The 26,507-nt window shown below is 36.8% G+C and overlaps 1 protein-coding gene across 2 annotated transcripts; it reads left to right on the top strand.

Moving 5' to 3' along the window:
- Positions 1 to 192: 192 nt before the first annotated feature.
- On the top strand, positions 193 to 24,805 carry klhl17 (kelch-like family member 17). 2 transcript variants are annotated; one of them, XM_073822996.1, is made up of 12 exons: positions 193 to 351; positions 9,373 to 9,634; positions 12,223 to 12,344; positions 12,896 to 13,117; positions 17,840 to 17,956; positions 18,117 to 18,330; positions 18,420 to 18,564; positions 19,103 to 19,270; positions 19,882 to 19,970; positions 20,683 to 20,756; positions 20,868 to 21,049; positions 21,438 to 24,805. In XM_073822996.1, exons 2-12 carry the CDS (start codon positions 9,421 to 9,423, stop codon positions 21,664 to 21,666), a joined length of 1,776 nt encoding a protein of 591 aa, XP_073679097.1. In that variant the 5' UTR covers positions 193 to 351; positions 9,373 to 9,420; the 3' UTR covers positions 21,667 to 24,805. The 2 variants fall into 2 exon arrangements, with proteins under 2 accessions (XP_073679097.1, XP_073679096.1); XM_073822995.1 differs by lacking the exon at positions 193 to 351 and adding an exon at positions 2,843 to 2,971.
- Positions 24,806 to 26,507: the final 1,702 nt, after the last annotated feature.

A 26,507-nucleotide genomic window follows, 5' to 3' on the forward strand; every position in this document is an offset into this window, starting at 1 on the left:
ACATAAAAATGATATAACATAACTCACTAAATATCTAAAATCCACCAATACAGGTCTCCAACCACGAGGCTGGCAGACAAAGCACATATACTAGCACCGTCGTTACAACAAAGCCCAGATACATTTGTTGTGGGCGTGACATATTAAACAGAATATATTTTTGAGTAATGCCGATCAGAGCTGAGACAGACGTCTGTTTTGATGCGACATGTGATGTAGCATGTCAACGAACCACGCACAGCTAAATAAAACACTACATGCATTACAATCAATCATCACACACGGACAAAACTGGAGAGAGCGCTCCACAGAAAGAAACGGGTCTTGTCAATTAGACACAGACGACGCCAGGTGAGTTTGGATTCTGATCTCATCCAGACCGAATTGCAGCTCAATCAGCTGGCAATAAAAGCAACATTTATTTATTTACCTATTTATCGCGTATTTGTTTAAATTTAAAAAACATACGAGATGCAAACACATCTCGTATGCTCATCGTGTCAAAGCTGAAGTGTTATGAAATTGCCCTATCGCTTTGTTGTGCTCTTTGTCCAGACATCAGTTTGTCAATCGAGTCATGTTTAAAGCTCATGCATTGAGCATTGACTTCTCAGTGTCTGGTTCAATAAAGCGTTTGAAATACGTTATGATGCCTGAATGATGCTTTTCATTTGTCAGCTGTCAGTGCAACTGATCTCTGCACAGTATCCCCTTTGAACAAAGACAATATGAGATCAGCCAAATAAGCGATTCGTAATACATTGTTAAATAGAGCAACATATTCCTCTATTGTATGATTTTATGTGTGTTATTGTATGTACGCAGACAGCAAATATTTATTTCCTATACATGCACAATGAGCTTTAGCAATTTCCCATTCGTAAACGAATCGTGTTTTGAGTCTAAGTTCGAATCTTTTAAATGAATCGGTTCAACCGTATTAACAAACCCACTCTGAAAGATTCGAATCCCACTTATTCGTTTCTCGCGTCAGAAACCCTCTCTTTAGATGTCGGAATAAACTGATAAGACTCATTCTAAGTAATGAATTATTAAGTATTCAAAAAATAAATAAAATTTAACCGAAAAAGAGATAAACAGCAATTTGTGCTTACATATGTGACCCTGGACGACAAAATCAGTCGTAAATAGCAAGAGTATATTTGTACTCAGTACATTGTCAAAATGGGTCAAAATTGTCGATTTTCTTTTGTCAAAATCATTAGGATATTAAGTAAAGATCATGTTCCATAAAAATATTTTGTAAATTTCCTACCGTAAATACAGTGCCTTGCAAAAGTATTCACACCCCTTCATTTTTTTTTTTTTACATTTTACTTTGTTGCGGCATTATGTTAAACTGGTTTAAATTACTTTTTTCCACATCAATCTACATCTCACACACCATAATGACAAAGCACAAAACAGGTTTGTAACAACTTTGCAAATTTATTAGAAATAAAAAACTGAAAAGATCCTTTTGCATATTCATAATTTCATAAGTATTAATTTCTGGGACACTCGAAATTTAGCTCAGTAGCATTCATATTGCTTCTAGATGTTACTAGACTTCGAGTGGAGTTAAACTGTGGCAAATTCATTTGAATGAGTATGATTTAGAAAGGCACACCTCTCAGAAAAGGTCTAACTGCTGAAAATGCATATCAGACCAAAAACCAAGTCCCGAGGTAAAGATAACTGCCTGTAGAGTTCAGTGACAGACTTGCGTTAAGGCAATGATCTAGGGAAGAGTTCAGAAAAAAAATCTGCATTGACGGTTCACAGAAGCATGTAGCCTCCATTATCCATAATGGAAGATGATTGGAACAACTAGGACTCTAGAAAATTTCTGCCAGCCCCCATCCAAGCTGACAGAGCTTGAGAGGTGAAAAGATGAGGCAAAGAATGGCAGATAATTGCCAAATGCAGATGTGCAAAGCTTGTCATATCATACCCAAAAAAGACTTGAGGCTGTAAAGGTGCTTCAACTATGTACTGAGTTAAGGGTATGAATACTTAGGCAATGTACTTATTTCAGTGTTTTATCTGTAATAAATTTGTAAAATTTGCAAATCTGGTTTTTGCTTTGTCATTATTATGGTGTATGGAGTGTAAATTGATGTGGGGAAAAACTAATTTAAAGCAGTTTAACATAATGCTGCAACAAAACAAAATGTGAATAAAATGAAGGGGTATGAGTACTTTTGCAAGGCACTATTTATCAAAATGTAATTTTTGATTAGTAATATGCATTGTTTAGACCTTCATTTGGACAACCTTAAAGGCGATTTTCTCAGTAACGTTATTTCGATTTTTTTTGCAACCTCAGATTCCAGATTTTTAAATAGTTGTATTTCGACCAAATCCTATCCTAACAATTTTTTTAAGATTTTAGATGACGTTTAAAAAAACTGCCCCTTAAGACCGGTTTTGTGGTCCAGGGTCACATATGGTTTACTTGGAATATTCAAAGCATGTAATGTGCACCGCGGGGATGTCAGAGACCTTACGTCATGACGTGAAATAATTGCTGAATTGTTTTAGAACCGGTTGTTGGAAACGAGCAGTTCGAAGGAACCGACTCGCATAAATGAATCGCACTAGCTAACTGTTAAGGAGGCGTGATTTGACAATTGTGTTGTAGCTTTTAACCATTACAGACGGGCCGTTATCAAATTGCTCGACGATACCTTGTTCAGCTGTGTTTAAATGTGAGCAGTTTTATCAGAGCCTCGTTTAGTACCAAATATTTAGAAAAAGAAACATCCGGCGCGACCTTAAAAAGTGACGTCAGTGTCCAGCACTCATGCGGCTTTCATTTACGTCAACAACACACAAGCACCCAAACTGAGGCTTTATGCATTTTTCATATGGACTCTGATGCTCAACCGCTGCATTGTAGGATTCAGTCAAAGATATTCTTCGTAAAGCAAAGAAACGAAACTAAAGGAAAAGGCGTCTGTTATTTCAGGTAGTGCTGGTTATACACAGTGTTATTGTGCTGCATGACTTGTATAGCACAGAGGAGGAGGGGAGAGAGATGCTCTGTCTGGATGGCACACTGTGTGCTGAGTCAGATTTAATGATGCTGGGGATGTTTGTAGAGATTGTCTTTAGCTGAAGCGTAAACTCTGGAACAGCTTGTCTAGAATGTAGGAAGAAAGGTGCTATTTCTATATCTGGTCCTCTCATTTCTTACAAATACCAGATGCTACAACTATTGCTACAACTGTGGAATCATAAAAATGAATATATTTTCTCTTTTTCACAGTGTAAGAAGCTTTCAAAAACTTATTATTAAAAATTATTATAGACTTTATAGATGTTTTTGGACAGAAAGCTTTTTAATGTTTTTTTTTTTTTACTTAGTCTCTTCTGCTCACCAAGCCTGCATTTTTTTTTTAATCCAAAGTACAGCAAAAACAGTAAAATTTTGAAATATTTTTACTATTTAAAATAATTGTTTTCTATTTGAATATATTTTAAAATGTAATCTATTCCTGTGATTTCAAAGCTGAATTTTTAGCACCATTACTCAGTGTCACGTGATCCTTCAGAAATCATTCTAATATTCTGATTTGCTCAAAAACATTTATTATTATTATTATTTTGATTATGTTGATAACATTTTTCAGGTTTCTTTGATGAATATAAAGTTCAGAAGAACAGCATTTATCTTTTTTAACATTAAAAATGAGAAATGTCTTTATCATCACTTTTGTTCAATTTAAAGCATTCTTGCTAAATAAAAGTATTAGTTTCTATAATTTCTTAAAAAAAAAACTGACTTGAGCTTTTGAGTGGTATAGTGTATAATGTTCTAAAAGCTTTGTATTTCAGAGAAATGCTGATTTAAATATTGATAATAATAATAATAATAATAATAATAATAATAATAATAAATGTTTCCTAAACAGCAAATCAGCATATTAGAATGATTTCTGAAGGATCATGTGACATTGAAGACTGGAGAAATTATGCTGAAAATGTAGCTTTGATCACAGGAATAAATTGCATTTGAAAATACATTCAAATAGAAAGCAGTTGTTTTAAACAATAAAAATATTTCGCAATATTAGTGCTTTTGCTGTATATTCACTGGTGAGCAGAAAAGACTTCTTTAAAAAACATTTAAAATTTTACTGTCCAAAAACCTTTGACTGATAGTGTAGTCATATGTTTTATAATTTTATTTAATTATTTGTTTCATTTGAGCGGCTTTATTCTAGTACTAATAACTTATTATGGTTACAATTTTCATTTTAGTTACAGAGTTTAGTTTAAATTGAGTATCTCCTGATAAATGCATCAGTGTCTGAAATGAATTATCATACAGCTTTTATTCAGCAGCAGTGCTGTAGTGTCTCACTTTGTTACTGTTTTGAAAGGACTGAGACATCTAAAAAAAAACTATCCTGAGTGCCTACCAAACTACAACAAGACTATTGTGAACAGTTTCATTTTGTCTGCATGTTTAAACAGTTTATTATTGACCTCAGGTTTCAGACCGCAGTGTTTGCTTTGTATAACTAAGGGATTTATACATTTGAAACCCCACAGCCATTTTGTGGGCAGCCACACGACTGCTGGCTGTAATACTGAGCCTATGACTCCATGCACTTTTCATGCTTTCACCTGTCATCTGTTATTTGGAGTAACATGAGTAATGCTTTAGAGTTGGAGGGGTATTGTTAGGAAAACAGTGCCTTATAATTGTTCTATTCATCAAAACATCCCATTACTGGATGCTTTGTTTGATTTGATTTAAAATAGCGTCCACCTCAACACTATTATAGAAGAGGTGGCATCTTGTAATCCCACCTTTGTCAGCTGGATTGCTATTTATCACCCTGCTTTAAAATGTCCCACGCAGCTCCATCCCACTCAAAGTGAAGCGTATGACAGATACCAGCACATTACTGTGGGCACCTTGGTTTCTATAGTGATGCTTTTGATGGAGAATTGAATGTGTGCAGCTGGCTGGCCAACTCATCACGACGTGTCCTGGTCCAACCTTTCCATACCACTGGTCCTTTCAGCTGGAACATGGTTTCATTTTTATAATCAACCAGCCGGTTTATTTATTCAGTGAGTGTGCCGGAGAGACCAAATTTAAAAAGCTTTTAGGGCCTCGGGCCAGTGAGAAAAGGCCACTGACTATTGAGGAGCAAACCATATGTAGCTGTAAGCTGTAAAATGAGTGGGAATTTGTGAAGTGATCATTTTCACGATATTTAATGCTTGAGCGATTCGGCCTGGCTCGCTTCTCCCATTATGATTCTGTACTCGTAGTTCAAAATGCCTTGAAGCGACCATTATGCTGTATGGAAAGGAAATGTGAACCAAGAAAACACAAATTAAGATGGATTTACAGCCTGGCGAATAACATGCACAGACGTTAAACATGTCTAACAGCTAATTAATAATTCGGCTTAGCTAAATGAGAGTTCTTAAAGACACTTGTGAAATCGTTTTTTATTTTCTTGACTTATTTCCAATTGAAATGGGACGTTTGTAGGTGATATAGAGTGTAACAGCCTGGTTCTGAAAGTAAAATCTTATTTATTTTCTCCATAGCGGAATTTATTTTTTGAATGATTAAAGATCAAAAGGCGTTTGTGGTTGGCCAAACTGAACCATGATTTCCAGGGCAAGAATCTTGACAACATCCATGTTTGTTCTTATCATTTCAACTCAAGTAGGTGTTATATTAGTCTAATATCTTAATTAATTATGCTTGTATGTATCTTTACAACCTATTACCTTTAGTTTGTCAAAATATTGCGCCCTTTCCTGCATCCTTCTCTATATGATTTAGGAGCATCCACACATTTTTTGCGTGGTTTAGACAGCAAAATTTAGCAGAACAACGCATTCAGTAGTACCACGCAATCCATGGTGTGTATATCCGAGTATCTCCAATATGGCTGTGCATCGGGCTACAGTAACTGACCAAACCGTGCAAACCTTCTATTTGATCATATGCTTTTGTTGATGTTGTTCACAATGCTTCATGGGACTATAGTTGTGTAGGGAATAGGGGAGTGCGATATCGTCTACGACAGGGGTCCCCAAACTTTTTTCTGAGAGGGCCACATAATTTTCTTTTCTTTAATGGGGGGCCGGGTCGGTTTATAAAAGAGAATTCCATGGGCCGGACTGACTACTATTATTATTATTATTTTATTATGATTTTACCTGTATTTATTATACCTTTTAATGCTAGAATAGTTTATTATTTTGTTATGCACCACACAGAAAAATTATTATTTCTTTTCAAAAGATATACAGGTGCTTCTCAGTAATTTAGAATGTCATGGAAAAGTTCATTTATTTCAGTAACTCAAATTGTGAAACTTGTGTATTAAATAAATTTAATGCACACAGACTGAACTAGTTTAAGACTGTGGTTTCTTTAATTGTGATGATTTTGCTCACATTTAACAGAATCCCACCAATTCACTATCTCAAAAAATTAGAATATAGTGGCATGCCAATCAGCTAGTCAACTCAAAACACCTGCAAAGGTTTCCTGAGCCTTCAAAATGGTCTCTCAGTTTGGTTCACTAGGCTACACAATCATGGGGAAGACTGCTGATCTGACAGTTGTCCGGAAGACAAGCATTGACACCCTTCACAAAGAGGGTAAGCCACAAACATTCATTGCCAAAGAAGCTGGCTGTTCACAAAGTGCTGTATCCAAGCATGTTAACAAAAAGCTAAATGGAAGGAAAAAGTGTAGAAGAAAAAGATGCACAACCAACTGAGAGAACCTCAGCCTTGAGAGGCTTGTCAAGCAAAATCGATTCAAGAATTTGGGTGAACTTCACAAGGAATGGACTGTGGCTGGTGTCAAGGCATCAAGAGCAAACCACACACAGACGTGTCAAGGAATTTGGCTAGAGTTGTCATATTCCTCTTGTTAAGCCACTCCTGAACCACAGACAACATCAGAGGCATCATACCTGGGCTAAGGAGAAGAAGAAATGGACTATTGCCCAGTGGTCCTCTTTTTAGATGAGAGCAAGTTTTGTATTTCATTTGGAAACCAAGGTCTTGGAGTCTGGTGGAAGGGTGGAGAAGCTCGTAGCTCAAGTTCCTTGATGATTTGGGGTGCAATGTCATCTACTGGTGTTGGTCCATTGTGTTTTTTAACAAACGTCAAACTCCGCCTTCAGCATTTTCAGCGCTTCCACAGGCTTTTCAACTGGGAATGGGGCCACTGGTTTCTCAGCTGAAAAATTTTGGGTAACTGGGAGATGAGTGAAGTCTTGCTTTTGCACCTGTTCAATCACGATGACGCATTATGTTGAATGTACCATTCTGTTGGTGAATTTAACAAATAATTAGGCTATGTTAATAACTAAGGGAAATTTTAGTTTGAAAGCCAACCTCTATTATCAAATACCGATATAAGTAAAACATGTATTAAAAATTACATTTTTACTGGCATTGTTCAGAGGGCCGGTCCAAATGTGGGGGCGGGCCGCATTCGGCCCCCGGGCCTTAGTTTGGGGACCCCTGGTCTACGATAATGTCGTAAGTGGTATGCGATTGACATTATCAAGAATATTGCAAAAACCAATCAAAAACACACTGTGTTTGCACATTTTACGCTTTCACTGTGTGGTTAAGTATTAAAATACGTTTAGAATTCATACAAAATTCAAGATAAGGGGGCAAATATGCCCCTGTATGACTTTCATGTCTTTTATATTTATATAATCTGATATTGCTAATGTCACACGAAAAGTGTTGTTTTTTTCTCCAAATATCAGCACGATTGCAAATGTGATATTGATTTTTTTTAAACAGTCAAACAAACAAGTTAATATTAAGTGACTTACATTTTATTTTGCTCTATTTTGTCAACAAAGAGTTTCAGACAATGCCACAGCATAATTGTTTTGTGTCTCTGAGCGACACACAACATTGTTTTGTTACTAATTCAAAATCAGACGTTTTAATGAATCAGTTGAAAAAATGGCTCAATGACTCACTCATGCAGTGATTTGCCACCACCTACTGGCGATTTTAGATTTATATTTAAGATATATTTTCCCTTTTTCCGGTAAACCATTTCAAATATCAGTATTCGATGTTGGTAACAGCCCTATAGTGTCCTTATTAGTGCTGGGCAACGATTAATCGCATCCAATATAAAAGTTTTTATTTATATAATATATGTGTGTGTACTGTGTATATTTATTATGTACATATAAAGATACACACAAAATATTTACATGTATTTAAATGTATATATTTTTTATTCATATAATTTATATAAAACATAAATATTTAATATATAAATATTTTTTCTAGAATATACACATGCATGTGTGTGTATTTATATATATATATATATATATATATATATATATATATACACACACACACACATAAAAATATACACAGTACACACATATGTACACAAAAACGTATTTGATGCGATTAATCGCAATTAATCATTTTAATTAATTTAATGATTAAATTTAATTTAAATTTACGAATTTGACACAAGATGATGCACACATTTAATTAAATCAGAAACACATTGCCTTATAAAGGTAAAAATGCCCATAAAAGGTAAAAAAAAATCTATTTAAACCTAAACTATTTAAATTAAAAGTTAATTTCTGTTACTCCTGCAAACTAATGGGCAGTAGTGGCCTAATGGTTAGAGAGTCAGACCTGTAACCTAAAGGTTGCAGGTTTGAGTCTCGGTACAGGGGTTGTACTCTGGGTGTGTGTTTAAGGTGTGTGTGTGTGTGTGTGTGTGTGTGTGTGTGTGTGTGTGTGTGTGTGTGTGTGTGTGTGTGTGTGTGTGTGTGTGTGTGTTTGTTCGCGACTCACTGCTGTATGTGTGCACTTGGATGGGTGAAATGCAGGGCACAAATTCAGAGTATGGGACACTATACTTGGCCACATGTCACATCCTTTCCTTTCCTTTCTTAACCACCACACAGAATATGAAGAACAAAGCTTTGGGAGTCAGCTGTCCATGGCAGTCCTAAACCTGCCAAAATACAAGCACAATAACACACTCAGCAAAATATCATCTGATTATAGATATCGACTATAGTGCAGAAAATATTGAGATATCATTTTTGGTCATTATTGCACACCTCTAGTAGAGAAGTACACCGTTTTGTACCTTGGTCTTTTTATCCCATTCTTAAATCCGCAGATAAAATTTTAGTTCATTGCTTATAAATCTTTAAAATCCCTTTAGGGAAAATACTTAAAGAACCAAGGCCACTGAAAAAGTAGTATTTTGTCAACTTCTAGAAGTATGCTAGCATATAAACAACCTAAAAGCTACTAAACTCTATAGGTAGAACTCTCATCGGGTGTGTTTCTGTTTTTCTTTAGTGTCTTAGAGTGAGGCCCAGGCTCCAGCAGGCCTCGGTGAGCACCGGCATGATGGAGGGGGGTATGCAGCTGCTGAACCGGGATGGTCACAGCATCTCGCACAACTCCAAGCGCCACTACCATGACTCCTTCGTGTCCATGAACCGCATGCGGCAGCGTGGCCTGCTCTGCGACATCGTGCTCCATGTGGCCAACAAGGAAATCAAGGCGCACAAGGTGGTGCTGGCCTCCTGCAGTCCATACTTCCATGCCATGTTTACAAGTAGGTCTTATGTTACTATTTAAGACTTTTTTTTAGCATATAGATGGTTTCAAAGCTAACACACATGAACTAAGCATCACAAAAAACAAATCTTGACTTCACATGGTCTTTAAGGTGTATTGTTTATTCCTGATGTGTACATTACCTCAGCTTCCTTTTCAAGCCTTTCCTTCCTTCCTGTCTTTTTTCATCACCTAATGTTTTTTCCATGCTTTATTCTCTTCCTTGTCCTGGTCTCAGGTCAGCAGGTGTCTGGTTTTTCCTATTGCTCGTGTGTCCCGCTGCACCTCAGACTAGAGTGTGATGGTACGAGTCAGGACAGTGTGGGCTCTTCATTAGCCATGACTATTCTGAACTTACCATACACTAGATTTACTAACAACGCACTCATTTAACTCCATTATACATATGTGACCCTGGACCACAAAACCAGTCTTAAGTCGCTGGGGTATATTTGTAGCAATAGCCAAAAATACATTGCATGGGTCCAAATTTTTGATTTTTCTTTTATGCCAAAAATCATTAGGAAATTAAGTAAAGATCATGTTCCATGAAGATTTTTTTGTAAAATTCATACTATAAATATATCAAAATGTAATTTTTGATTAGTAATATGCATTGTTAAGAACTTAATTTGGAGAACTTTAAAGGTGATTTTCTCAGTATTTAGATTTTTTTGCACCCTCAGATTCCTGATTTTCAAATAGAAGTATCTCGGCCAAATATTGTCCTATCCTAACAAAGCATATATCAATAGAAAGCTTATTTATTGAGCTTTCATATGATGTATACATCTCAGTTTTGTAAAATTTAACCTTATGATTGGTTTTGTGGTCCAGGGTCACATATCAGAACTGAAACTGCTTAACAACACAACCTTTGGACTAATTGGTTCTGAGTTTCTGCATTTCTCTTATAAGGAATGCTGTTTTTTACATTTTCTTTAAATGCTTGCAACAGTGTGATGAAAAATAATATCTTAATAGAAATAAGAGAAATAAGCATTCTGTATCTAAAAAACAAAAGTAGATCTTTTTCCTTTCATAAAATCCTTTCAAAAGCAATGACCCCATTTAAAAGTACATACATACGCTTGATTCTTACTACTGTATTGTTACCTGAATGATCCACAGCTGTGTTTTTTTGTTTAGTGATAGTTGTTCATGAGTCCCTTTTTTGTCCTGAACAGTTAAACTGCCCGCTGTTCTCCAGAAAAGTCTTTCATACCACAAATTCTTTTGTTTTTCACCATTTTTGTGTGTTTGAACCCTTTCCAACAATGACTGTATGATTTTGAGATCCATCTTTTCACACTGAGGACAACTAAGGGGCTCATATGCAACCATTACAAAAGGTTCAAACGCTCACTGATGGGTGAAATCTTTTGGAATTTGAAAATCGGGTAAATTTTACTTATTTTGTTCTCTGGTGTTTTTTTTTTTTTTTTTTTTGGTTTAGTGATAGTTGTTCAGAAGGTTCAAACACTCACTGATGCTTCAAAGTAAAAACACGATGCATTAAGATCCGGGGGGTGGGCTTTTGGAATTTGAGGATTAAAGTCATTTTAACTTGCTTTGTCTCCTGGGAAACATGTAAATATCTGCTGTAGCTTCTGAAGGGCAGTACTAAATGAAAAAAATATATATATTTAGGCAAAATAGAAAAATGTTTTCATTCTGTTCAAAGGTTTACACATAATGCCCGTAATGCATCGTTTTTCTTTCTGAAGCATCAGTGAGTGTTTGAACCTTCTGTAATAGTTGCATATGAGTCCCTCAGTTGTCCTCAGTGTGAAAAGATGGATCTCAAAATCATACATTCATTGTTGGAAAGGGTTCAAATACACAAAAATCCTGAAAAAAAACAAAGAATTTGTAGGATCTGAAGGATTTTTCTGAAGAACAGCAGGCAGTTTAACTGTTCAGGACAAACAATGGACTAAGATATGTGGAATACCTTATTCAGGTCAGTACTAAATAGAAATAACATGCATTTTATATGATCTCTCTTATTTTGGAAAAGTAATTTTGTAGATTCTGTAAACTTTTGACTTCAACTGTATTTCAGTTAGTAGCTATGGCAATATTCCTTAACTTTATTTCAATTAACAAGACTGATTTTTAAAAACAGGTTTAGTTAATAACAACAAGGCATGTTCATTTATACAGTGATTTCCAATGGCATGAGCATCACTGAAGGTCGTCAACATATTAAATTCAAACAAAGTTTATGCAAGTTTCATGCAAATGATAAAATGTGGTGACAACCAATGACAATACAGACAGTGATCCGCTGTATGATAACTGTTACAGCAGTCAAGTAGGAACGTCTGCTAGCGTCCAAAAGCACAAAGACTCTGAACTCTGATCAGATGTTCATCCCATTTGTGATCAGATTTTTGAAAGCTATTGGCAATGTTAGGGCATCTAGCAATAGGAACACCCACTTTGACAAACAGTTCAACCACTCGGCGCCCTCCAGAGGCCGCTGTATGTTTGAACGGGCCATTACGGTATCATTGAACCCCCTGAAAACTGTTTTCTGCAAAAGCCTCTTTTGAGATAAACTGCTGTGTGTTGTGACTGCAGATGAGATGTCAGAGAGCCGTCAGACCCACGTGACCCTGCATGACATTGACCCTCAGGCTCTGGAGCAGCTGGTGCAGTACGCCTACACTGCCGAAATTGTAGTAGGAGAGGGAAACGTGCAGGTACGTCACCTTTAGTGTCTTTTGAAGTGCATTTTATATATGACACTCACAGTAACCCCTGTGTTGGGCTATCTTGTTTGCTTTGTGAGGTACTTAGGTTTTGTTCAAAGTTATGGTTTGCATTTTTGCAAATGAAGGTCTTCTGATATGTCATTTCAAAAGATCAAATGCATATGTGGCGGGTGGCTAGTTTACAAGGCGCTGACCTCATTAGACTAAAGGTAGTCACATTAGCAAAATTTCTGCAACATTTTCAGTGAAATTTTGTTGCCTTTGTCTGTTGTCAGAGGTGAAGTGATGTAAGAACTCAATTAGAAGTCACTTTTGAATCCACTTTTCTCAACAGGTTAATGGAGTGAATTCACATTAAATCAAATAAACCTGCATAAGAAACATTTTTGTGCTCATGCGAAATTCCAGATTGTGTGGGTTATTATTGAAATAACTCCAGTTAATGTGGCAGCACCTTAAAAAAATCCAAATTATGTTAAAGATTCACTTACTACTTTTCCTCCGTTTCATCCACTGTATCTTGCCTTTACCTTGAGCAGACCCTGTTGCCGGCAGCTAGTCTCCTGCAGCTCAACGGAGTGAGAGATGCCTGCTGCAAATTCCTTCTCAGCCAGCTGGACCCCTCAAACTGCCTGGGCATCCGTAGTTTTGCAGACACTCACTCCTGCAGCGACCTTCTCAAGTCAGCCCATAAGTACGTTCTGCAGCACTTTGTAGAGGTATCGAAGACTGAGGAGTTTATGCTGCTACCTCTCAAACAGGTGAGCCATTTGCTTTGGGAAAGTAAAAAAAAAGGAGAGTTCACATTTTAATAACATTTTCAGTGTTATTATAGCATTTTTGTGTACTTCATTTTTTATATTTAGTACTTTTAAATGATTACAATTATATATTTTAGTCTAATTTTTAAGTTTAGGTTTTACTTTTTATATATAATATTAAAAAAGTATGTAACTTTTGCAATTTATATTTACATTTTATTTCAGCTTTATTATAATTACTAGAATTTAGCTAACAAGAAGACTGATAATTTGCATATTCTACAAATTTTTTTACTAAAATTGGGCCTGTTAAAAAAAACACGACATAAAAGGTACATATAATAGCAGGGGTGGGCGATATACCAGTAGACATGATTTACCATTAGAACTTTGTCTACTGGTAGAGATTTTGGAATAACATAATGGTTACAAGCTCACATGACGTTGCTGTGCATTGGTAAAACATATCATTTGCACACGTTTTTAATTGTTTTGGTTTAAAAACACGTGATTTTAAGCCATTGAAATACAATTAACAGTGAAAGAGAACTAATTTCACTATATTCAAAATATCCCACAAGAAGATGGTGCTAATAGAGCACGCTATACTTTGCCGACTTATAGACCTTGAACGGTTAAATACACACATGTATGTGTCAGAATGGCTGCCTTTGCATTCCTTATAAATGCAGTAATTTTGGTCTTTAGTGAAAGCAAACAGCTGAGAAAGAAAAACGTGTTACAGTTTATTGGATCTGGGCAGCTCCTAAAGTGACAGCAGTGTAATATTCCTGCTGTTGTCATTTATGTTAAGAAACAACAAAACAGAGAAAATCTCTCACTGTTCTTGTCTAAATCACTTTTGTAACTTTAATTAGAAGAAATATAAATTGAATTTACACAGTAAAGAATATGCAGTGATTTTATACATTTGATTACTTTTTTATACAATGTATGCAGCATTTTTTCATTTATTTGTCCTGCTGTAGGTTAGGTTCTTCAGTAAGTTTTTATTTTTATTTTTTTTAATTTAGGCTAGTATTTTGTGATAATGACACTGGTGACAAGAATTATAAAATTTCTATGATATAAAAAATTGATATCATAAAGACCTTATTTAAAGCAAAAATTACTATTTTGTGATATATATTGTTACCATGAAATGACTCATATCGTTATATAATATTTTATTCATACTGTAATTATTAACGAAGAAAGACTCAAGAATAGATTTATTCAGAGTGTAAAAAGAGGGGTGTAAAGTGTACCCGTTAAATGATGTATGGAGAGTGCTGGAGAGCTGAGCCATAGCAATCCTCAGAGGAAAAATGGTTTTGGCTACGGATGTCTAATTATATATTTGTCACTGACACCACTTCCTGTCACATTGGCCTTGAGCTTTTTAAAAACAAAATCTCTTGATCCTCTCTCCTCCTCTCTGTTGTCTGGGAAGTCTTGAATCTTTTGACTTAGTCTGAGGAAAAAATATCTGTACTATTTTGACCTTCAGTGCAGGAAGGCTGGTCACATCCTGGCTTTTAAAACACCCCTCACCCTCCTAAAAAAATCTTCCAAGGTCTGGAGAAAGCTGTCAGATAGAATTTACATTCATTTCAATGTCAGTTGCTCAGCTGGCGCAGAGTCTCTCAAAATGATGTGGTTCAAATTCATCTTTTCTCACTAGTGTTCTGGGAATAGAAATGTTTAATCTGTGAGTTGTAAAAGCCATGTGACCAGCAACCAGGCAGCAGATGAAGAAAATCATGGTTTAATATCCCTATATAATATACTACAATTCAAATGTTATTTCTGAAGGATCATGCAACACTGAAGACCGAAGAGTTATGCCTGCTGAGAATTAAATTTTAAATTGTAATATTATTTCAGAATTGTACTGTTTTTACTGTATTTTGATCAAATAAATGCAGCATGAAAATAGAAAAATCCTTAAACAGCAGTGTACGTATTTTATATATAATTACATATCTTAAACTTTTAATTATTACAATAGCATAATTAAATATTTTAATTTTAATTTATTTAGACAGCATACACAGCAACATTTGAACATTTGCAGAGAGATGTTTTTGACCCTACATAAGATAGTTACAGCATCTATCAGGAGGAGCTAATTGGACCATGCTAATCAGCCAAACCCTGACCTCTTCTTCGACTCGAAGCTAAAATGTCAGAACGCATTGCCCCATGGCGACACTGATATAAGTGCTCTTGGCGTCAGCACCTTCAATACAGTGTCAATCATCCGCTCAAATACACGGTGACAACAGCACGTCTTTGAGAAGCTGAGACAGCTAATCAGCAGAAAGCAGCTCCTGCTCTCATACAACACTAATTTCATCAGCCCTAATCTGCTCTCTTCATGGAAGAGCATTATTTTGAATAATTGTAGTGCTGCTGGTATTAGTATCTCTGTGCTTTGAAAGGTTGAAATACCCCTGCTGTTTAGACACTGATTTGGAGAGAACCATTAGCAAGAGGTGGCTGATGATGACACACACTTCTGTTCTCTCTGTCTGTGATTCTCTCTCACGCTTAACAGCTGTTGCAGGCTGGAGGCTCCCATTGGCCCCATATTTAACCCAGAGTACCCGGTAAATGCTTGTAGCCATGTTAACTGTGCCCTCTGCCCCAAATAAACAAACAGTCTGTGACAGGAACACTGCAGAGTCTGATGTGGTGCTCTTGCATGTGTAGATTAGATGATAGTGTAATGGTAAGCTAAAGAAAGAAAGCTAATGTGTGCAATATTTACATCACTAACAGCAGCAAATGGAATTGCAAAAACAATGATAACGGTTTCCCAAACACTTTTATCAGGCCTTCCTCCCCGTCTGCCATTGTTCCAGTCTAAACACTCACTCAGCACTATTGGTAAATCGAGACGTTGACATGTTAGCATGAAGTAAACACAAGCCAACACATCAGTGTTTTTGAAATAAATAAGTCTAACTGTAACTAGGATTTTTTCCCACATTTTTTGCATATAGAGTTGAGGTCAAAAGTTTACATACACCTTGCAAAATCTGCAAAATCTCCAAAATAAGAGGGATCGTACAAAGCATGTTATTTTTTTTTATTTAGTACTTACATGAATAAGATATTTAATATAAAAGACGAACAAGACAAAAGTAAAAGTTGAATTTATAAAAATTACCATGTTCAAAAGTTTACATACGCTCGTTATCTGAATGATCCACAGCTGTTTTTTTTTTACTGATAGTCATTCATGATTCCCTTGTTTGTCCTGAACAGTTAAATTGCCCACTGTTCTTCAGAAAAAATCTTTCAGATCCCACAAATTCTTTTGTTTTTCAGCATTTTTGTGTATTTGAATTCTTTCCAACAATGATTTTGAGATCCATCTTTTCATACTGATGACAACTGAGATAATCATATGCAACTATTACAAAAGGTTCAAACACTCACTGATGCTTCAGAAGAAAACACGATGCAGTAAGAGCCAGGGGGTGAAAACTTTGAAGATCAGGGTCAATTTTATTCTTATTTTGTCTTTAGGGAAACATGTAAGTATCTTTTGTAGCTTCTCAAGGGCAGTGCTAAATGATAAAAATATAATATTTAGGCAAAATAAGAAATTATTATTATTCTGTTCAAAAGTTTTCACCCCCTGGCTCTTAATGCATTGTTTTTCCTTCAGAATCATTAGTGAGCATTTGAACCTTCTGTAATAGTTGCTATGAGCCCCTCAGTTGTCCTCAGTGTGAAAAGAACTGTCTCAATATCATAGTCATTGTTGGAAAGGGTTCAAATACACAAAAATGCTGAAAGACCCAAGAATTAGTTGGACCTGAAGGACGTTTCTGAAAAACAGAAGGCAGTTTAACTGTTAAACTATTACTAAACAAACAAAAAAATACAGCTGTGGATCATTCAGGTAACAACACAGTATTAAGAATCAAGCGTATGTAATCTTTTGAATGAAGTCACTTTTATAAATTCAACTATTATTTTTTCTTGTGGACTATATGTAAATGTCTTTTATCTGAAATATCATATTCAGGTCAGTACTAAATAAAAAAAGAACTTGCATTTTGTACGATCCCTCTTATTTTGGTAAAATAATTAAAATTGAGCAGATTCTGTAAATTTTTTGTTAATATAATGCTATTGTCAGGATGATTATTGATGAAGAAAGAATTTTTACAAAGCATGATTAAAAAAACAACAACAATACTTTTTGCTCCAGAAGGATGCATTAAATTGATCAAAGATATAAAATTGTCACTTTTTCCACAAAAATATTAAGCAGCTTAACAGTTAAGGGATAATTTACCCAAAAATGAAAATTATGTAATTAATTACTCACCCTCATTTTGTTCCAAACTCGTAAGATCTTCGTTCATCTGAAACCCGAGAGTTTTCTGAACCTGCGTAGAAAGGAACTACCACGTTCAAGGCCCAGAAAGGGCGGGTTTTGAAACAACATGAGGATGAGTAATCACTGACAGAATTTTAAAACAGAGATCTGTTTTTTGACATTATGTGCAGAACACGATGTGCTTGGAGTCAAACTGAGCACATCTGTCCTGTACAGAATATTACATAAGATGTTTAAATGCACTCCATTCAGATTAAAACAGCAATCTGCCTTCTTAAAATGTTATGTAAATACTTCAGTCCAACTGAAGCCAACCAGTCAAACAACCTTTAGTTTTAAGTTCTTTCTTGTCATTTCTGCAGGTGCTAGATCTGATTTCTAGTGATAACCTGAATGTCCCATCGGAGGAGGAGGTGTACAGGGCTGTGCTGAGCTGGGTCAAGCATGACATTGACGGGCGGAGGCAGCACGTGCCCCGGGTGGGTGTGATTTCTCCTGTCAAACTGCTTTTAGCAACATCACAGGATTAATGCTTATAAAGGATTATGTCTCTGCAAATCGATACTTGTTTCTTTCTGTATTCTTTAATCCTTTTAACTCGCACGTCTTACCTGTCACTCTTTCCATCCATGTCTTCAGCTGATGAAGTGTGTGCGACTGCCACTGCTGACACGAGACTTCCTGATGAGCAATGTGGATACGGAGCTGCTGGTGCGTCACCACTCCGAGTGCAAAGACCTGCTAATTGAGGCGCTGAAGTATCACTTGATGCCTGAGCAGCGGGGTGTTCTCAGTAATAGCCGCACCCGACCGCGCCGCTGCGAGGGAGCCAGTCCGGTCCTCTTTGCCGTAGGTCTGTAAATCAGGACAAGAGGACATAAAAACACACATACACATATGTTGTATGTTATTGGGTTGATTTCAGTGCTAAATGTCTTTCAGGTGGGGGCAGTCTTTTTGCCATTCATGGAGACTGTGAGGCCTATGACACTAGGACAGACCGCTGGCACATGGTTGCGTCCATGTCAACGCGGCGGGCACGAGTTGGAGTAGCTGCTATTGGAAACAAACTCTATGCTGTGGGAGGGTACGCAGAACCAAAAGCCTCATCTTTGTCAGAGAATCAAGTGTTTTTTCTTTTATAACGCCAAACTAAAGTGGTAGGAAAATTCACCCAAAAATGAAAATTCTGTCAACAATTACTCACCCTCATGTCGTTCCAAACCCATAAGACTTTCGTTCATCTTCAGAACACAAATTAAGATATTTTTGATTAAATCTAAGCGCTTTCTGACCCTACATACACAGCAATGTAATTACAACATTCAAGGCCCAGAAAGGTAGTAAGGACATTGTTAAAATAGTTTACTTGACATCAGAGGTTCAGACTTAATTTGATTTATTACATTACAGAAGGAACAGAATGTGCAGAAAGCCACATTATTTTCTTAAGATTACCCTGCTGAAGCAATCAAGAAGTTACCTAAGATTAGTTAGGAAATGTGTCAGGCATTGACTAATGAATTCTGTGAATGATGACGGTCTTGTCTTTACTTGCATGATGAAGACAAAAACAAAAGGTCTATTGTTCATCTTTGTCTCTCCTTTGCTTTTTCCCAAACCAGGTATGATGGCACCTCTGATTTGGCTACTGTAGAGTCGTATGATCCAGTAACCAATGCGTGGCAACCTGAGGTGTCTATGGGAACGAGGAGGAGCTGTTTAGGGGTGGCTGTCCTGCATGGGCTTCTGTATGCAGCAGGAGGATACGATGGTGCTTCTTGTCTCAACAGGTACACTACAGTATCTAAGCAAACAATTGTGAAAAGTAAAAAATAATAGAGAAAATTATAAAAAAAGCATTAAACGGATAGTTCAGCCAAAAATGAGAATTCTGTTAATTACTCAGCCTCATGTCGTTCCAAAACCGTAAGACCTTCATCTTCAGAACACAAATTAAGATATTTTTGATGAAATCCGAGAGCTTTCTGACCCTGCATAGACAGCAACGTAATTGACACATTCAAGGCCCAGAAAGGTAGTAAGGACATCATTAAAACAGTCCATGTGATATTAGTGGTTCAAACATTTTTTTCTGAAGCTGCGAGAATACTTTTTGTACTCTAAGAAAACAAAAAAAATATGTTAACAATTTCTGCTCTTCTGTGTCAGTCTTTGACTGCGACACGTGTGTGTACATACCTATTCTTGCAAACAAGGCGCAGCGAATCTGAGTTCTATGTTAGAATGCCAGCTCCTGCGTCAGAAGCACCACATGCATGCGTCTTGGTTACTTTCTTGAAATTCTCGGATTTCATCAAAAATATCTCAATTTGTGTTCTGAAGATAAATGAAGGTCTTACAGAATGACATTTTTTTTCTTTCTTTTTGATTTTGTCCACAGTGCAGAGAGGTATGACCCTCTGACCAGTACCTGGACTTCTATCGCTGCCATGAGCACCAGGAGGAGATATGTTAGAGTGGCCACATTAGGTAAAAATACACACTGCTAATGTACTAATAAATATAAAGAATTGTCATCAGTACAGCTACAAGCACTTCCACTATATGTTAACGGAAAGTTCACTTTCAGGACAAAAGTTTATATTTATATACTTTAACTTCAAATGTCTTGTCCAGCTCTGTGATGTGCATGCATAATGTGTACTCCAGTTCAATACTCCCATCTCATTTTCTCCTCCAACTCCAAAATTGTCCTACATTGCTGCAGAAGTACAGACCCAGTGTTTACAAAGTAAAAATGCAAAGAAAGTTGATTTAAGCGATTTTAAAGTTGGAGGAGAAAATGTGATTGGAGGGTTTTGACCTAAACAAGACATTTGAGGTTAAAAAAGTAAATAAATTATTTGTGTTTTTTAGAAAATAACCAATCGTTTCGCTAGATAAGACACTTCTTCCTCAGCTGGGATCGTTTAGAGCCCTTTGAAGCTGCATTTTGGAAGTTCAAACTCGCGGACACCATAGAAGTCCTCTATATGAAGAACATTCCTAAAATGTTTTCCTCAAGAAACATAATTTCTTTACAACTGAAGAAAGACATGAACATCTCAGATGACAAAGGGGTGAATAAATTATCTGTACATTTTTTGTTCTGGAAGTGAACTTCTTTAAGCAGTTGATTAACGTCCTCTGTGGTTGCTCTGAACACCATACATGAACCTGTTTCACGTATTTCTTCTCTTAGATGGCAGTTTGTATGCGGTCGGCGGGTATGACAGCTCCTCACACTTAGCCACAGTAGAAAAGTACGAACCACAGGTAGGTGACACATGTCTCTCTGACATGTTAGAAACATCTCTAGGGTGTTTTATGTTTTCTCTCCATGGCTAAATATGACTAAAGATGTTTTTTTTTGTTTTGTTTTTTCAGAGTAATGCCTGGACTGCCATTGCCAACATGTTGAGCAGGAGGAGCAGCGCAGGAGTGGCTGTGTTGGAGGGCATGCTTTATGTTGCGGGGGGCAATGACGGTACAAGCTGCCTAAATTCAGTGGAACGATACAATCCGAAAACAAACACCTGGGAGGGAGTGGCCCCCATGAACATCCGCAGGTTTGATAGCGACCAAATGTTTGTTTAAAGAGGTAGTTCACCCAAAAATTATCCCTCATGTCATTCCAAACCCGCAAGACACTCGTTCATCTTCGGAAGACAAATTAAGGTATTTCTGATGAAATCCAAGACCTTTCTGACCCTGCTTAGACAGCAACACAACTACCACGTTTAAGGCCTAGAAAGGTAGTAAGGACATCATTAAAATAGTCCATGTGACATCAGTGGTGTTATGAAGATGAACAAAGGTTGTATGGGTTTGGAACAACATGAGGGTGAGTAATTAATGACAGAATTTTAATTTTTAGGTGAACTATCTTTAAGAGATGTGTTTCACATCCGCATAAAAATGATTTGATTCCTAATCGACCTTTCTCTTGATCTTCAGGAGTACCCATGACCTGGTCGCCATGGATGGCTGGCTCTATGCAGTTGGAGGCAATGATGGCAGCTCCAGTCTCAACTCCATCGAAAAGTACAACCCTCGTAGCAACAAATGGGTGGCGGCGTCTTGTATGTTCACGCGCCGTAGCAGCGTGGGAGTCGCTGTCCTAGAGCTCCTCAACTTTCCTCCACCGTCCTCTCCTACTCTTTCCGTCTCCTCCACAAGTCTTTGACAAAGGGTAAAAACCCGGCTTAGCTCAAGCGGCCTGCCCTGCGTGGCTAAGAGGCGCAACTGCTCAGTTTGAGCATCAGACGAAGAGCATTTTGTGGGCCACAGCGCCCCATCTGGCTGGAGGAATTCTGCAGCATGCTGCGGATCAAGAGGGTAAAAAAAAAGGAAAAAACACTCACACACTAAGCCTCCACAACTCTCACCCTATAAACCCGTGCTTGAAAGTGCAAAATAATGTTGCTCTGCCATTTCGCGGTCACTTTGTGTATGATGTATATCTAAATGTATATTTATGTTTACGATTCTTTTTTGAAATACTACGAAATAATATATGAAACAAAACATAAAAAAAAAGAATGAACAACTTTAGGAATGTAGCTATTGACAGGTTCTGCCACGCATGTTTACAGAAATTTCATCCTGGCAGAAAATAATATTGTAGTGCTGCTGTGTCACACTAGGTGGCAGTAATGTGCAACGCTGCCCTGTCTCACCACAGATGCGCATGGACATTTAGAAGCAGAAAATTCACACAAAACGGTGGATGGATTCTACACTACGTACACCAGATCATGTTCACAGCATAATATATGTTTGACCTATTTTCCTATTTATTTATCAAATGTAATATAAACATATGACACTATTTCAGAGATATTTGAAGGACCCCCTCTAACTTAAGAGGGGAAATATATAGTTTTAAAACATACTAATGGACATACCTATTACATATCAGAGAAGCACTGGTGTTTGGTATGAAATGTGAGATTTAGGAAGAACAGGTATTTAGTCTTTTATCTAACAAACATGTTTGGTTCGTTTTATACAGTCATGTTTTTCAAGCCTTCGAGAGTTTGAGCTCTACACGAGTACAAACTTTACTAATATGACACGTCTAGATCTCTAACCAGGAGAAATGTCTTTCTAATGAAGACTATAGCCATACCTAAAACTAGCTGTGACATTAAAGCTGCACTTTCTCATGTTTTCGAAAAGGGTGAACGGTGCTCAGAACTAATTCTGATTAGCTAACGGGTAATCAGTAACGTTAACACTGACACTTCAATATGGAGCCCTTCAATGTGAGTAACTCGGCTATTTTGAGCTCCTATATATGTTGTTTGTCACGTTTATTTAGTATTTTGTCGTAAGTCTTTAATGAACCATGTCATTGTATATTGCATTTTCTAAACTTATTTGATCTGATATAGATAGTATGTGTTGTGCTGTGATAGCATTGGTAACGGCCACTACCAATGCATCTTACCTCAGATGGGCAGATGAGTGAACGAGGTTTTGTGAGTAATTAGTTTATCTGATGAGAGCACAGATCGTCCCAAAACAAAGGATAGTTCCTCCAAAATAAGGTTAATGTACTTTATTATGCACAGTGGTGGCCAAAATGAATGGTTTTAAGTCAGTTATGTTTGTCTTTTGCAGTAGTGTGTGAGTAGGAAATATCAGTTTACATTTTTATACATTAATTTTGCCATTAATTGTAATAATCCAATGAGTTTTTTGTTTGCACAAGGAGTCTGACAACAGCCAGTGCTTCACAAAGAGATTTGATATCATCATCATCATGTTTGTCTGAAATGAAATGAAGAAACAGAGCAAACTGAGACAGACTAAATCCAGAAGAACTGTGGCAACAACTCTGAGATGCTTCAAGACGCCTACACTCTTGAAAATAAAGGTGCTTTAAAAGGTTCTTCACAGCGATGCCACACAAGAACCATTTTTGTTTCCACAAAGAACCATTCAGTCAAAGGTTCTTTAAAAAAAAACATCTCTTTTTTGCCTTTTTATAATCTGAAGAACCTTCTTTTCTTTTCTTGTGAAACAGAAAGGTTCTTCAGATGTGAAAGTTTCTTTATGGAACCATTTAGACAAAAAAGGTTCTTCTATGGCATCGTGAAGCACCTTTATTTTTAAGAGTGTACCTGCAAAGCTACAGTACTGTTAGAAGTTTTAGGCTCGTGTAAAAATGCTGTGAAATGAGAATGCTGTCAAAAATAATGTCATAAACAGATTTTCTTTATCAATTAAGTTCTGTTAACTAAATAAAATCAACATTTGGTGACCATCCATCCATGCTTTTAAAGCAGCTTTTGCCCGAGGTGGACTTGCGCATAGATTTTCAGGTAGGTTTCTTGAAGCATCTTGGAGACATTGCCACAGTTCTTATAAATTTAGTCTTTCTCAGTTTGTTCTGTTTCTTCATGTCATTTCAGACAAACTGGATTATAATGAGATCAGATCTCTGTGGAGCACTGGCTGTTGTCAGACTCTGGCTTATTTTAATTGATGGCAAAATGAATGTTTGGAAATGTAAACTGACATTTTCCTCCTGACACACTGCTGCAAAAGATAGAAAAAACTGACTTAAAACCATTTTTTAGCTGGTGAAAATACTAGTGTTCTAATACTTTTTGCCACATATTTAGAAGAATGTCTGAGATTGTCTGTACAATTTGAAGTAGATGAGAATAAGGACAGTTGTGTGGCAAAAGAGCAGCTTGGACATTCTGCTAAATATGTTATTTTTGAAGAAACTTTGAACTGGCATTAAGGTGATTAAATGGTTTTTATTTTGGAGGGGAACTATACCTTTAGGTAAATCCTGCTCTCTGCCATTTTACATAGGTTTTAAAATGTAGCGTAGTATTATATGATTTCAAAACTTCTGAGAAGTTAGGATTTTGTTTCCTTTTTTTAAGGACTTTGTTAATTCACAGAAACTTGTTTAAGGTCAGTATACGTTTGTGTCCAGGGAGATCAGAGTGCTGTGTATGTGTGTGTTTCTGTAGAGGTGAAGCATCCTGCACTTTGACAATACATGCATAACACCACAGGACCACAACCCCACAGAAAGGAAAAATACAGTATGTGTATATAACCAAATATCCTGAAACTTTGTGCAATGTCAATGTAACTGTGGCTTTTTTTCTTTTGGTCTTTTCTTTTTTCTTTTTGGATTGTAATGTTGTTGAATGTGTTATTTATATTGTGCCGGTTATGTTTTGCTATATTTAAGAACAAACATGAATTTTTTGCACTAATGTCAAATGGAGCAATATACTGCTGTATAAAATCAAAACACACTACTGTAAATGAAATAAAGCTGTTTTCAGGTGGAATGTGAGCTTGATCTGATTTGAATAAACTGACACATTAAAGGAATAGTTCACCCCAAAATATAGATTCTGCCACCCTCATGCCATTCCAAACCTGTGTGACTAACTTTCTTCTGCAGAACACAGAAGATATTTGTGATCCTGAACCACAAAACCATAAGGGTCAATATTTTGAAATTGACATTTATACATCATATATTTGGCTGAGATACAACTATTTGAACATCTGGAAACAGAAGGTCTAAATAAAAAAAAATCTAAATATTGAGAAAATTCCCTTTAAAGTCTAAATAAAGTTCTTAGCGATGCATATTACTAATCATAAATTAGGTTTTGATATATTTACAGAAGGATATTTTCAAAATATCTTCATGGAACATGATCTTTACTTATGCTGCGTTCCAGGCAGGTTTTTTAACTGGTAAATCACCACTTCAAACCACGACCTACGACTTTGTAGCGTTCCAGGCAAGTCAAGCCAAACTGCCTGGGCACATTTATGAATTATTATTATTAATTTGATTGCAACGTTATATTGTCCTAAGCTCTATTTTTCCACCGTGTGCCACTTGCATAAACACCGCACGCATTAGGGATTATATTTGTTGTTTCACGGGCTATGTCACGTCAGAACTCGTAACTGGGAGTACATCGATCTAGTACGAGTTCACGAGTGGGAAGTCACGGGTTTGACTGCCGTTCGGGTGCACTTTCACGGGTAGAAGGTCGGAAAAACACGGTTACGGGTTGTCTGGAACGCGGCATTATACTGTAGGGCCGTTGAATGCTTGAATCTGACTGGCTGACGAACGTTCTAGAGGTGTGCATTATTTTCAGGGAAACGCACGGCGAACGTAGTTCCAGGCAGCTTTTGACCGCAGTAAGTTACATGTCTATATCACTTCGCCGCACATTTCAGTTATTTCAAAGGTCCTTATGCTGCGTTCCAGGCAGGTTTTTTAACTGGTAAATCACCACTTCAAACCACGAGTCACGACTTTGTAGCGTTCCAGGCAAGTCACGCCAAACTGCCTGGGCACATTTATGAATTACTATTATTTTTATTAATTTGTATATAATATTATATACTAATTTATATAAAAATTAATATTAATATTAATTTGATTGCAATGTTATATTGTCCTAAGCTCTATTTTTCCACCGTGTGCCACTTGCATAAACACCGCACCCATTAGGGCTGACTTTGTTGTTTCGCGGGCAATGTTACGTCAGAACTCGTAACTAGGGGTGTTCGGTTCCGTTTTTTTTGGAGTCGACTCCGACTCCCGACTCCTAATTTTGGAGTCGGTGGAATCGACTCCTCGACTCCATTTACTTTGAATTAAAATAGGGTCAGGATTCAGAAGGTGCGTCTCAATATGCTTCCTCGTTTCCTCACTTCTCGCTAGTATGTCCTACGACCCTAAAAAATGACGCATTTCTATAGACAAAATGCATCTAAAAATGCATTTGAGATGCTGCAGGAGAGTTACCTGATCCAAGCTGCCCAAAACATGAGAATTCATTATTTTAAACTTGAAGTTTATAGCGTAATTGCTTGCCCTGTGAGGCGCTTTGAGTTCCGTTTGTAACCCTAAGCATGAAAACTTTCAGTTTACGGTCATATCCTTATCTGTAAATGTCATACATTCACACGAGCATTTCCATTTATGCATAAAAGTCCATTCTGGCAGTCTGTGTTAAG

This window comes from Garra rufa, chromosome 18 (genome assembly GCF_049309525.1).
Source record: "Garra rufa chromosome 18, GarRuf1.0, whole genome shotgun sequence".
In the NCBI taxonomy this organism is placed as follows: domain Eukaryota; kingdom Metazoa; phylum Chordata; class Actinopteri; order Cypriniformes; family Cyprinidae; genus Garra; species Garra rufa.

What these genes read in the sequence shown, in the direction of transcription:
- klhl17 (XM_073822996.1), top strand. Translation starts at nt 9,421, where the DNA reads ATGATGGAGGGGGGTATGCAGCTGCTGAACCGGGATGGTCACAGCATC. An exon ending in TAGGAGAGGGAAACGTGCAG is followed by an intron (nt 12,345 to 12,895) that starts GTACGTCACCTT and finishes TACCTTGAGCAG; the next exon opens with ACCCTGTTGCCGGCAGCTAG. An exon ending in AAACTCTATGCTGTGGGAGG is followed by an intron (nt 18,565 to 19,102) that starts GTACGCAGAACC and finishes TTCCCAAACCAG; the next exon opens with GTATGATGGCACCTCTGATT.